The sequence below is a fragment of the Cyprinodon variegatus genome, unplaced genomic scaffold (genome assembly GCF_000732505.1).
Source record: "Cyprinodon variegatus isolate N-32 unplaced genomic scaffold, C_variegatus-1.0 Scaffold52, whole genome shotgun sequence".
Lineage (NCBI taxonomy): Eukaryota > Metazoa > Chordata > Actinopteri > Cyprinodontiformes > Cyprinodontidae > Cyprinodon > Cyprinodon variegatus.
Window position 1 is genome coordinate 856,652 of NW_015150505.1, and position 12,284 is coordinate 868,935.

The 12,284-nt window shown below is 38.1% G+C and overlaps 1 protein-coding gene across 1 annotated transcript in view; it reads left to right on the forward strand.

The window, feature by feature from the left end:
• The window catches only part of LOC107082375 (calcium uptake protein 3, mitochondrial-like), a 31,095-nt gene extending 18,818 nt beyond the window's left edge, over window positions 1-12,277 (forward strand). Inside the window, exons 9-15 of the mRNA XM_015371038.1 lie at window positions 886-981; window positions 1,426-1,514; window positions 1,626-1,797; window positions 6,378-6,486; window positions 7,911-8,068; window positions 8,234-8,302; window positions 11,695-12,277. Coding sequence (XP_015226524.1) covers window positions 886-981; window positions 1,426-1,514; window positions 1,626-1,797; window positions 6,378-6,486; window positions 7,911-8,068; window positions 8,234-8,302 — 693 coding nt within the window. The 3' untranslated portion in view covers window positions 11,695-12,277. The remainder of the gene's footprint in view (window positions 1-885; window positions 982-1,425; window positions 1,515-1,625; window positions 1,798-6,377; window positions 6,487-7,910; window positions 8,069-8,233; window positions 8,303-11,694) is intronic.
• Window positions 12,278-12,284: the final 7 nt, after the last annotated feature.

Genomic DNA, 12,284 nt, shown 5'->3' on the forward strand with positions numbered 1-12,284 from the left:
GAGGAGTGGTGGCCTAGTGGGTAGGGCATTTTGCTTGGGTCCCAGAGGTTCTGAGCTCAAGCCCTACTCCCCAGCTGCCTCTGGGTCCCTGAGCAAGACCCTTGACCCAACACTGTGGCCCACTGCTCCCCAAAGGGGATGGGTTAAATGCAGAGAATTAATTGCTTTTCACTGTGAAGGTGTAATGAAAATAAAGTTGAATTCTATTCTATATTGATATTCTATATTTAGTACGTTCTTCCAGGTCACATGACCTGGCCAATGATGGTGCCTCTTCTCTGAGCTTACATAGTCGGTATTTCAAGAGGGGAGCCCTGCTCGTAGCATCAATAGTGTCAAGTGCCGTATAGTGGATGAGGATTAAAATAACTCATATGCGTAACTCTTTAGGTCATAAAGTCCGCTGTGTGCCTTTAAAATAAGTAAATAAGTGCATTTTTTCTTTTATTGAGGAAGTAAGTGAGACACTTTGCCAGTGGAACAACATAATTTACATTTAAAATAAGAAAAAACAATTGTATTTTCTTATTTTAAGTGCATATTATCTAATTATCTTATTTTAGGAGTAAAACTACTAAACCCATTCACTCAAATTAAGGGTAAATACACTTGATTTTAGAAATGGTGAGCTACAGTATTTCTAGATCGTTTTTGCCGTCCCTTTTATTCAGTGGTTTGTTATGGTAATTCCCATTAAGATCCCAGAAAAAAGGATTCAAGATTGTAGCTAATATTAACACATGTGACATTTGAACATGTCAACTAGCATGTCTGCTCTGCAGCTTCTCACTTTGTCCTTTCCCATTTGTAACCTTTTCAAAAATGGTAACTTGTACCTGACGCATTTTGTCCTATTAACCTGCTGTGCTTTAACTGCGGTCACAGGTTCGTAAAAAAGACGTCCAGCATGTGGGGAACCCAGGCATGTGGGATGTTCTCAGGCACGGCACGACTCAAGCTCTGTTTTCTGATCTCATGGAGGTAGCTGGTGACTTTTTAAGTAATAAATGACAAGTACAAATACAGCATTTGTAGAACCTGGACTACTGTATGTTTCTGTTCTGTTAGTAAAGGTTAAAACTGAAGGCAGGTGATGTGTTTTTTTTTCTCTTAGAAATAGCAGCTCCTACATTGGGCGTGGCATGTTTACTCAGTCTATTGCACGGCATGTGTTTGGACCATGCAGACATAAAAAAAATAATGCTCCGGGTGACTGATTTCTGGATTATTAACTATGTCATTCGTAATCCAACATTCCTTGCTTCAAAGCTATCTGCATGGTTACATAATAACTCCGTATTGCCACGTGAGAGCTGTTAATTTTACTTAAAGCTGAGGTGTTTTGCTGTATTTTTAAGAATGAAAGTATATAATATTTTGTCTTTAGATCTGTAAATAGCCAACAGTTTCTGTTCTCTCTTGTAGCATGTGGATGAGAAAACAGAGACCACGCTGCTTGTCCATTTCTTTGGAAAAAAAGGCAAAGCTGAGTTGAAATTTGAAGATTTCTACAAGTATGTTAAAAATTAACCATCTGTCTTAATGATGGCAGTCTTTGAATGAATAAATATAAAAAATAAAATAAAATTTGTTGGGTAAAGTATTTTTTCGTCCCACTCATTCAGGTTCATGGACAACCTGCAGACAGAAATGCTTGAGATAGAGTTCCTCTCTTACTCCAAAGGGATGCCCACCATCAGTGAAGAAGACTTTGCTCGCATTCTTCTTCGCTACACAAATGTGGACGATGTTGGCGGGTACATGGAGAATGTACGCCACTGTATACCAGATGATAAGGTGAGCTTTTTTTTCCTCTCATAAGACTTGCTTTGCTATTCTTTATAAAAATGAGAAGCTAAAATAATGAAAGATGATTAATTTAAACTATCAGGAGAGCATTGGACCTTTCAGTGCTCCTTTATATAAGCTAATAAAGCTGAAAGTACCTGAAAAAATGATCTCCAGCTTAGTTTTATGTCCAGCTACAGAGGGCTTTGAGGTTTCTATGAGTTTTGTTACATTACAAATGTACATTTCCAGATATTTTTATGGGATTCAATGTGACAGACCTACACAAAATTGTGAAGTTTAGGGTAAATGTGGAGCCCCGGCTCCTTTAGTTAATATCAAGTGCAACCAAATTAAGGTCTTGAGAGTCCGGCAGTTTGTTAGAAGACATTAAAGATGTTGGTTCAGGTGTAGTTTAATCAAACACTCGTCTTTGACTTTGAACATCAGACCAAACACTGTTGAATACATCCTGGCATGAGTATAAAACCTACCTGCATGTCCTCAGCTTCCTAAAAACAACTGCTACCTAGGATGCTGCTGCAAAGAAAATGCAGCAAAGGTTGTCCTTCCTGCAGCGACTTAAAAATAACAAACAATTGGGAAAGTTTGAAAGAAAAACATATTATACAGTTAATAAAACAGGAATTATTTCTCTAAAAGGAAGATATTTCCATTCAAAAACAGATAATATTTGGACTCTCTCTCTAATATTGACTCAAAATATACCTCTTTCAACTAAAGCTCCAGTTACAACTGTTTTATTGGCATGGGGCACACTGATAGAAACAAGGCTGCCGTACACAGGTGCTACTCACCCCCTACCATCAACAGCAGGCAATTTGATAAAATGTTGCCCAACCCTCACTGCAACCAGTGACCCTCCAATTGCAGGGCCAACTCCTGCATCCTGCAACTCCGAAGTCCATTTGGTCAGAATCCTGGGAGAAACTTCTGAAAGCCAAAATTGCTTCTGCAGCTTAATAACATCTTCAGAAGGTTTGCGCATCTTAAAACGAGCGCAAATATGTCTACACAGAGCAGATTATGTTTGCAGCTCAGCAGATAGCTTACTCTTATTTTCCATGTCTGCCCCCTTCAATATGCAGATTATATTCTATTGAACAAACTGTTGAAATTCATGAGTGGAAGATATGGAAAGGTAAATATTTTCTACGTGCCAAATTCCAGAGTTAAAACTCAGCTGTAGCTGCAGTTTTTGTGCCTATTTTAGTACTTCTGAGTGTCAGGTGCAAACTGGCACTTAAAAATATCTCCAGTCCTCGTTGCCAAGAAGCAGGCATTGGTCCAATGACAGACAACAGTGCATTTCTAACTCCTCGCAACAGGGATGGGTGGGAGTTAATCAACAAGGACGACTTTCTCGTTTTTCATTATTTCATGTTCAACTTTCCACTAGGCTACCAACATAAGGTGCTTCATAAATATGATTTAACAATAGGTTTCCTATTTTGTCAATACTTATGTTTTATTCATTATGTTTATGACCTCCAGTTACATGGCTTTGAACCTCATCTTTATTTTACAACCTTTCTCAGCTTTCTCTAGAACCCACAATCTGCTAATTTTAATAGGTTGAACCAAACTGTTTTGCACATGTTTACATTTACGCAGTAATCTTTGCAGATCCTCCCCAACACGACCATGTACTAAAAAAAGCATTGCACGTGTAATTTAGCAACCCGTATTCTGAATCTTTGAAAAGAAGACCCTTTGGAGGAACTAACTCTTGACTGTTTAAATGTAAAGGGGAAGATTTTGCCTAATTTTTGAAAAGAACCCTCTCTAATTAAAAAAAAAAAGTACATGCACAATTCTTTACCTGGAGAGGGAACATCTATTAAACGCGTGCAAGAGCATTCACAACCTATTTCTCCTTGTGCATGCTTTGTTTAAAAGATGCTGTTTGCATTCCTCATAAAAGCTTACTTTCCAAAAGATTTGCAATTTTTTCCATAATGTCAGACTCACCACCGGTCAGTGAAAATGTATGTACAACAGCGAATCATGGTGAGAAAGGCGAGCTTCAATGACTGGCTGAAACCGTAGGTCACCACACATACACACCTGAAAGTGGGCATGCGCAGAAAAAGATAGCTATCAACTGGCAAGAACGTTGTATGGCCTTACCTAAACATATCACCAGAATGATTGACAATTAGGAGGACCACTTATTTAAATGATCCATCCAGGAAAAAGAACTTCCTCCACTATACAGTTAAATTATACTAAACAAGCGTTGAATTAACACAGCAGTTTCAATGGTGACACTAGAAATTTAACACAATTAAACACATTTTGCTATGAATGTTAAAACAATTACATCAAGGTCCAGACCCAAATCAAAAGCAATCTGAGGCAAGAGCTGAAAACCGCTTTTAAAAATCTGACTGAGCTTACGTTAGGCATAATTTCATTGTCTAAGTATGCAAATATTAAGAGACAAAACCTGAAAGACTTGCAGCTTACAGTAATCTGTTAAACAGTTCTTCTGCTTCATCTTTATGCACTATTTATGTGGGTCCAACAAATATTCATGAGTTTGCAAAAGCAGCGAGGGAAGTTAAAATGGTTCTCTAAACTCAGGAGGTACGATCATGTGATCAGCATCCTGTCCTGTTTGTTCTCAATCTAAGAGACGCCTCACATTTTAGGATCAACTCTGCAAGGTTTCCTGAGCTGCTTATTTACAGATATAGGCTCTCACCCCACCAATGATCATCATTAGACCCCTCTAAGAAAGGATTTTGGTGGATGCTAAGTGCAATCCTTTGAAAATCAGATAAAAATCACCTCTACAGATCAGACGGCAAATGAACCTTAGAGCAAGAAAATTATGTGTTGTTAGTTGTTTAAATCTAACCGTATATAAATGATAAATATTGAGTTTTCTTATTTTCTGTTTGAAAACAGTAATTTCAATCAGACTAATTGTGCAGCCTTGTTGTCTGCACGGTGTGAAAAGTCAGGAAAGTGAACTAGACGATGGTTTAGTTTATAGCACTGCTGCTTTACACAACGGCGATCATGGTTCGATTCCAGGCGAATGTATTCCTGTATTTAAAGTTTGTAAGTTTGAGTAAACGTTACCTAATTTCTCTTGGGGTTTTTAGCTATTAAATTAGATAGACTTTACTAATAAAATTTGAGCTAATTCTCTCTATCAAACTGAGTGCTTATTAAATTCTATGAGTTATTTTTTTAAAGTGCAGGAGTTCTTCAATTAAATATATATTGTTGTTTTTTGCAGCAAAGCAGCCTGTCCTGTAAAGGTTTTTGAGGTAATAGTGTAGCTAAGGAAGATAAAAACCAAAAAAAAAAGTATTTATATTAGCAAAGTATTAGATTTTTAATATTATTGTAGCTTTCTCTCACAGCTGATGAACCCTACCATAATCAAGGCTTTAAATAAAGTTTTTATTTTATTTCTAGAACCTCTAACTATCCTCAGAGTAGGAGTGTGCATTTGTCTAAATTTATTGTCTAAACAATAAATTGAAATCAATGATTACTATTTATTCAATAACCATTTTTCTTCTTTTTCTGTAATTATTTTTCTGATCAATTTGAAGACTATGATTAAATGCGGTTATTAAGAGATGCATAAGGATATAGATTATGCATCGTTATATGCCAGGTATCCTGAGGACAATGTGTTTATTCATCATCGCTCTTCTTGTGGGCCTAAGAAACGCTGTGAAGAAGTATATTTTATTTTTCTTAATAGTGACTTTTATCGTTTTCACTCATCATCCGATATCGTAATAAGATGTTTATATCCCCCAGGCCTACCTCAGACACATTTGTTGCATTTTCTCCCTTTTCTTAATTTTTTTTTTTTCTGGAAGTTTCTTTGGGTAATGTGAATTGGCTGCTGAGTGAAGCAGCCTCATTTCGAGCTCTAATGTGTTTTTTCCTCTCCGCACGCTGACCTGCGTGAAAAGGTGCCGGCAGCTCCTCAGCCCCATGAGGAGCCTGTTGCTAGATCTCTATTGATAATCAAGTGGGTCTCATCATTACGCTAAGCGATATTTTATGTTTCCCGCATTGTTGGAACAGCAAAGCGTCACAGATTAGTCATTACTCCATTTGTCAGCCGCTGTGTGTGTTTCTGTTGGGTCCGGGTGGGGGGCCCCCACCCCCCCGGCTGCAGAAACAGCTAGTAGCTGCAGGATGGTTGAGTGGACATCAATGGGCTCAGTGTTTGAGTCATCAGCCAAGCCTGAGATGTTTGGGGGATTCATCACTTTTGTTTTTGTTTACTCAAGTATCAGGTTAATCTGCTTTAGAAAAGGTCTGCGAGCTGACAGCCCGGCGTGTCCATACGGCGCAGGGAAAATCCAGCAATGTATACTTTGTCTGTTTGGGTGTGTTATCTATCTGACGGCCTCAAGCTCCCCACACACACTGAGGGATTCCTTTGGAAAGATGAAAGGAGAGCGATTAGGTTTTGTGTGAATTTTAGCACCGTCCTCTTGCAGGAGTGTTGACACACGAAGCTCGCCTGCTCCAACATCTGAATCCTGGATAAAAAGCATGGTTTGATTTCACAGCTCTTTGTTTTCTAGGGGATCAGCTTCGAGGAGTTCAGATCATTCTTCCAGTTCCTGAACAACTTGGAGGATTTCGCCATCGCCATGAAGATGTATAACTTTGCTCACCGCTCTGTTGGTCAAGGTAAAGGTTCAAAGCATCATTTCCTTTTAATTCAAGCTGCAAAACAGCTTCTAAAGCTGGGAGTTTCCTTGTCCACATATAGCTGCTGCAGCAGTTGATCAGACTGATTGATCATTCTATAATTACAGCTATAGTTTAACCAGGTAGGATCCACATCTTTACACAAATATCTTCATTATAGCAAAAGCTTCATCTCTTTCTTTTATGGAATATTGCCAGAAGTGATGTGAATCAGCAAAAAGTTTAGTATTTCTGAAGATACCTAAAATGGGGACAGATAACTTTTTAAGTCAAACTAAATTTTAGATTTTAGTAGTTCAACTAAACTCCTAAAGTTTCTTAAAGAAAAAAACAAATCAAAAGCAGTTGATTGCAAAGAAGAAATTATAAGTAAGAGCAGGATGAATTCTGTATAAGGAAAGGTGTTAGAAATCCTTTTTTCTTGGTTAACGGCAGCTGTCTCCAAGATAACAGCCGCTGAAACACCATTGCTGTGCATCAGAACAGCAATATTGCCGCTTAAAAGAGGGGACTCAGACAAGCTACTAGCAGGAGACAAACAGGAATAAGGCTTCAGCGTTCCCAAGAATGGGATTGCCACCGGTGCAGAGCATGCTTTGAAATGGGCGGTGGCATGGGGTTAGGTGGAGGCTTTAGAAAGACATGCAGGAACCATTAACTTTCTCCAGCAGGTAACAGGATTAGACTGGAGGGGAGCTCATTTACTCACATGAACCCCGCCACCTGGAAGGTGGAGGCTTTTCCCTGGTCATCCAGGTTAGCACAAAAGTACTGCCACAAATAAATAACGATTTACAACAATGAAGGACTTATCTGGTAATAAACAATACATTTTCCAGCTTGACAGAGCAACCATTTACAAGGCAAAACCATAAAAATCATGAATTCTCAGAAATGTGTCAAATGTTTTATTCATTTACTTTTACCACAGAGAGATTCTCCAAAATATCTTAAAACCTCTAAGACTTAGAATTAGTCTACTTGAACCTTTTAGTTATAGCTATAAATGTAAGAGGCGTCATCTAAAGCATTAGTGGGGCCTTTTGTTTAGAGAACACATCACATGTTGGAAAAGAAGAGAATAAGATACTCATCAGTCAGGAACAAGAAGCTAGGATGGATCTAAATCTGATCATTATGATTAGACAATAAAATCTGAGTTTTAGCAGCAAAGTGTTAAAGGAAAACAGCTGGTAATCTGCTTAGATAGGCTGAACTGTCCACATGAGTAATTATCGAGTTAGTTCGATTTACATCCTTTGGTTTATTTTTATAGTTGTCCCAATTTGAAATAGTTTATTAAATCTAAAGGCTTTGTAATGTTGATCTGCGTCTCTAAATGAAGCTCTACTGTTTTTGATGGGTTTGTTGTTTTTAATGTTTTGCATCCCTCTCTCTCCCAGACGAGTTCACCAGGGCCGTTTATGTCGCCACTGGAATCAAACTGAGCCCCCACTTGGTCAACACCGTCTTTAAGATCTTCGATGAGGATCAAGATGGTAAACTCAGCCACAAGGAGTTCATTGGAGTCATGAAGGACCGTTTGCACCGTGGAGACGGGGTGAGGCATCCTTCAGGTCGCTCTCCTCCCTCCTCTGTGTTTGTTCCTGGATCAAACCGCTGCTGGTTAGGTGTTGATCTGAGGTTATACTGCCACCTGTTGGGACAGCAGGTCATCGTTTCTTGGGAAGCAGCAATTGCTCATGCTTTTCTCTCACATTCTCAGGGTGTTAAAGCAGAGGAAAAGTTCATCTCTTTCAAATCCTGCATGAAGAAGGAGTTATCAAGAAAATAGGTAAGAAAAAGTCCTCACTTTTTTTAGACATTTTTTCAAATAAAGCATAAATAAATCAATTTAATAATCCACATAAGAATAATTTGTTTAAAATATATTTTAAAGCCTGTAGTCTTGAGTATAGTTTAGAGATGTTTGATGCCCACCCTCTCAGTGCCTGAAGCATTAAGTTACACTGTAATATTAACGCCTGAACAACTGCCATCGGACACCGGCTTAGGTCTGCATACATGAGCAGCAAGCGGCCTGGTTTAAAGCTGTATAAGTGTTTCAAAGCTTCAAAGCTTAATGATCACCCTCAGTAATCAGGAATGGGGAAGAGGTTGATGAAAATCCTGTTTGAAGACGGCGGCTCAACAAGGTTCCTGTGTATTGATGATAAAACAGCAGGTTTTTGTAACGTACATAAATGAGATCAAGGCAAATTCCTTTCAGACTTGAATGTGAGATAGATTTTGTACGGCTCAGCTTAGAAGCAAACACCTTTTGCTTCAGTTCTGCTTTACTCAACACCTGCCATCATCTACACCGAATCTGACTCATCATGAAAATCCCTGGTTTTTCTACAAAATGAGAAAAGATCAGTAGGTATTTATAAAAAGAAAAGTGTGTAAAACAAATCCAAATTATTTTTTTACTATATAATCTTAAAGCAGAAAAGCCTCCTTGCCAACCCCCTAAATTTGTAGCTTGCTGAAGAGATTCCAGTCCAGACTCCTGTTGTGTCAATGCAATATTTTAATATCACTTTCAGTCAGAGGAGAGATTCTGGTAAAATTTAAATATGCCTTCAGTGTAGATAACAAACAACATATACTGTATATCAAAGATGCAGGTTTGTTCTGTGGCAGCATCAGTCCGTTTTAAAACCTTCAGGGTCTGCAGATAAATTAAAGATAAGCAGAGATTACAGTTTTTATTGTCACCATGGAGATTAAGAACAAATGATAATGTTACCTTAAATGTAATAAAAGGATGCTTTAAAGCAGTGATTCCCAAACAACGGATTATAACACAACTGATTATAAAATGAAAAATATTTAATTTCCTTAACTTGAACATTTAATGCTCAGAAATTTAATTTTTGTTACATAAAAAAAAAAACAAACATATATATGTATTATTGTATTTTTTTATCGGGGAAATAAAATATTAAATGTTTTCACATACCCCCTGCAATGCATTGGCGGACCACTAGGGGTACTAGCACCCGTCGTTTGGAATCACTGCTTTAAAGGTGCTGTAGGAGATCTTGGTGAAACTGTTCCAGCAAGCTATATTTTTGAACATACATAACCATGCCTCTCCCTTCATACAATCCCTCAAAACCACGCCTTCAAAACACAGGAACGCGCATGCTGTCTGCAGCGCGTCTGAGCAGCTGATGCAGCGCATCGCTGATCTGGGAGCTGGCAGGGAAACAGGCAGCACTGATGATGCAGAGGGCTATGATCACTCCTCTGAAACAGTTTATTAACGCCTAAATTAACTAAAAATGCCGAAATCCGCCGGGAAAACATGTTCGCTTTTATTATCCTGGTGTCTGCATTTTGGATTACGTACATTAAAAACGCTTTCCAGCCGCCGCGGTAAAAGATGAGGCCACTGGGCAATAGGCTGCTGTTAAATGGGATTTCTTGTGTACAGGGGGACTGTACGGCTCCTGACTGAAATAATATTTGAAGGCAGGATGGAAATCTGAATGAACTAACTGCACTGACAGTGTTTTTTTTTAGGTGAACTTTCTCATGTCAAAATAAATTCAAATTACTTTTTACCCCCTGATCACAGCATATATAGCTTCCATTGTTACAGGCAAAAGGAGGATAGGAAAGCTCTGCCCACTGCGCATCAGATCCACTTTTTCCACCGCGCACTAGAGCAGCAAAGATGATTCAGCCGTGCATCAGAACTAAACTGGTAGAAGCATCAAAAATTAAGCAGCACGCGAGTTTTTGCTGCTCTTGCTGCTGTAGGTGTGAAGGTAGCATAACAGTGGCTAGCTTCCAGCCATGGCGTCCTGCACGAGCATTGGGGAGTCGATTCGTTCATGTGTCGCACAAAGGGGGGAGGGAAAAGCAGACAACCATGATTGACATGTCAAGAACCAATCGTGTACATCGGACCGTCTTTTGTGATTGGTTGGGGTTATTCATCGATTTCTCACTGTAGCGGGGACCATTTATTTTAGTTTCACTTCCAGACCTTCTATTTCACTGCTTGCTGAGCGGCTGTGGGGAGATCTTTAAGCCACATGGTAGAAAATGCGTCAGAAAAGATCTACAGTACTGCACCTTTAAAGGACTGTCCATGTTATGTAGCCACACTGCTGATGGACCTACGACAGAATATTAGGGATTCTTTAGATGTAAGAAGAGAAGTACATTTCCACAAAAAGGCAAAACATTTATAGTATTTAAACTAAGAGTTTTTATTAGTCAGATGTTAGTATGCTATAAATGCCGGATACAAGCCTGGGGCAGTAAGGAAGCAGCTATAACATGGCGTTCTGAAGCAGGAAAATAGCCTGGATGCTCCTAAATGTGCCACTTTAACCTTCAAGGGATTTTTTTTTATCATGAGTGTTTGACTTCACCATGTCAGACAACTTCAGTTAATATTTATAAACACTTAAAGTCTGCAAATCTCTGATGTTAGTTTCTTAGTTTAATATCAGAAATGTATGCTTTTAATCATTAATTAAATATATATTTTTTATACCAATTTGTGACTTTTTAAACTCAGAGAATATCCAAGTTTCTTTTTGCAAATATGTATTTGTTAAGCAAATATGTAATGGCTAAGTTGTTTAAGTTTCTGGGGGTTTCGTGCCATTTTTATTTTATTTTAAAGGATGGTAAATAGATCTTGGTTTTCTCAAACCTAAACATCTGCTATCACCCTAAAGGGGATTGAAATCTCAACTTCATTGATATCTGATGCAGGTTATAAAATAATATATTTATAAATAGTGTAATATTGACATTAGTAAAAATAACAGCTACAGCATTTACCTTTCTTTTTAAAAACTCAAAGCAACATTGCTGAAAAAAATGAAAATTCTACTGCTTACATTATTCTCATAATTTTAAATGCTTAACAAATATCAACCAACGGTTTGGTTTTGTTTTTAATTCTGTGGTTATTAATTTTTTTTTCTTTCAAAATATTTCTTTATGAAAATAAATATTATTTAACTTGACCTTTATTAAATAAAGGAAGAAAAATCTTTAAAAAACAATAATGTCACAATTTTCAGTGAGAGGTTCAGCAAACTGGTCTTCACATCTGGAAATTTCAGAACAAGTAGTCATACAAGCACAAAAAAAAACAAGTTGTATCAGTGAGTCTGAAGCTGCCTGAGGATGTAACTGTCTTTGTTTCGTCTCCAGGTGAAGCCCCAGATGCTGCTGCATGTCTAACGGTGTGGAGGAGTCGTGCCTCTTCTTTCCTCCCTGTCCGGAGTTAATGCATGCTGCTGAACCTCAGAGCTCTGATTAGAGCTCTGAGAAAAACCAAAGAAAGAACAGGATGTAACGCCACCAGGATGCAGCCAGCGTTACAGGAAACTTCACTTCATTCTCAAAACTAAACTAGATTCTAATTAGCTCTTTTTGGAGTATGTAAATGTGTGAATGAACATATTAAGTCCTTTAGCCCCATATTTATTCAGTTAAAAATATTTATGAAAACAATTTATTCATATAAAAAAATAGTCAGATAGTGACTCTGCATCTAAAAATATGCTGCTTGCTCAACTAGTTTGTCTTCGTCAGTTTTCTTCCCAACCTGGTTTTGTCTTAGAATGAGGTTCTGTTTTGAACCAGGTTCTGTTCTCAACCAGGTTCTGTTTTGAACCAGGTTCTGTTTTGAACCAGGTTCTGTTTTAGAACCAGGTTCTGTTTAGAGCCAGGTTCTGTTTTAGAACCAGGTTCTGTTTTGGAACCAGGTTCTGTTTAGAACTAGGTTCTGTTTTAGAACC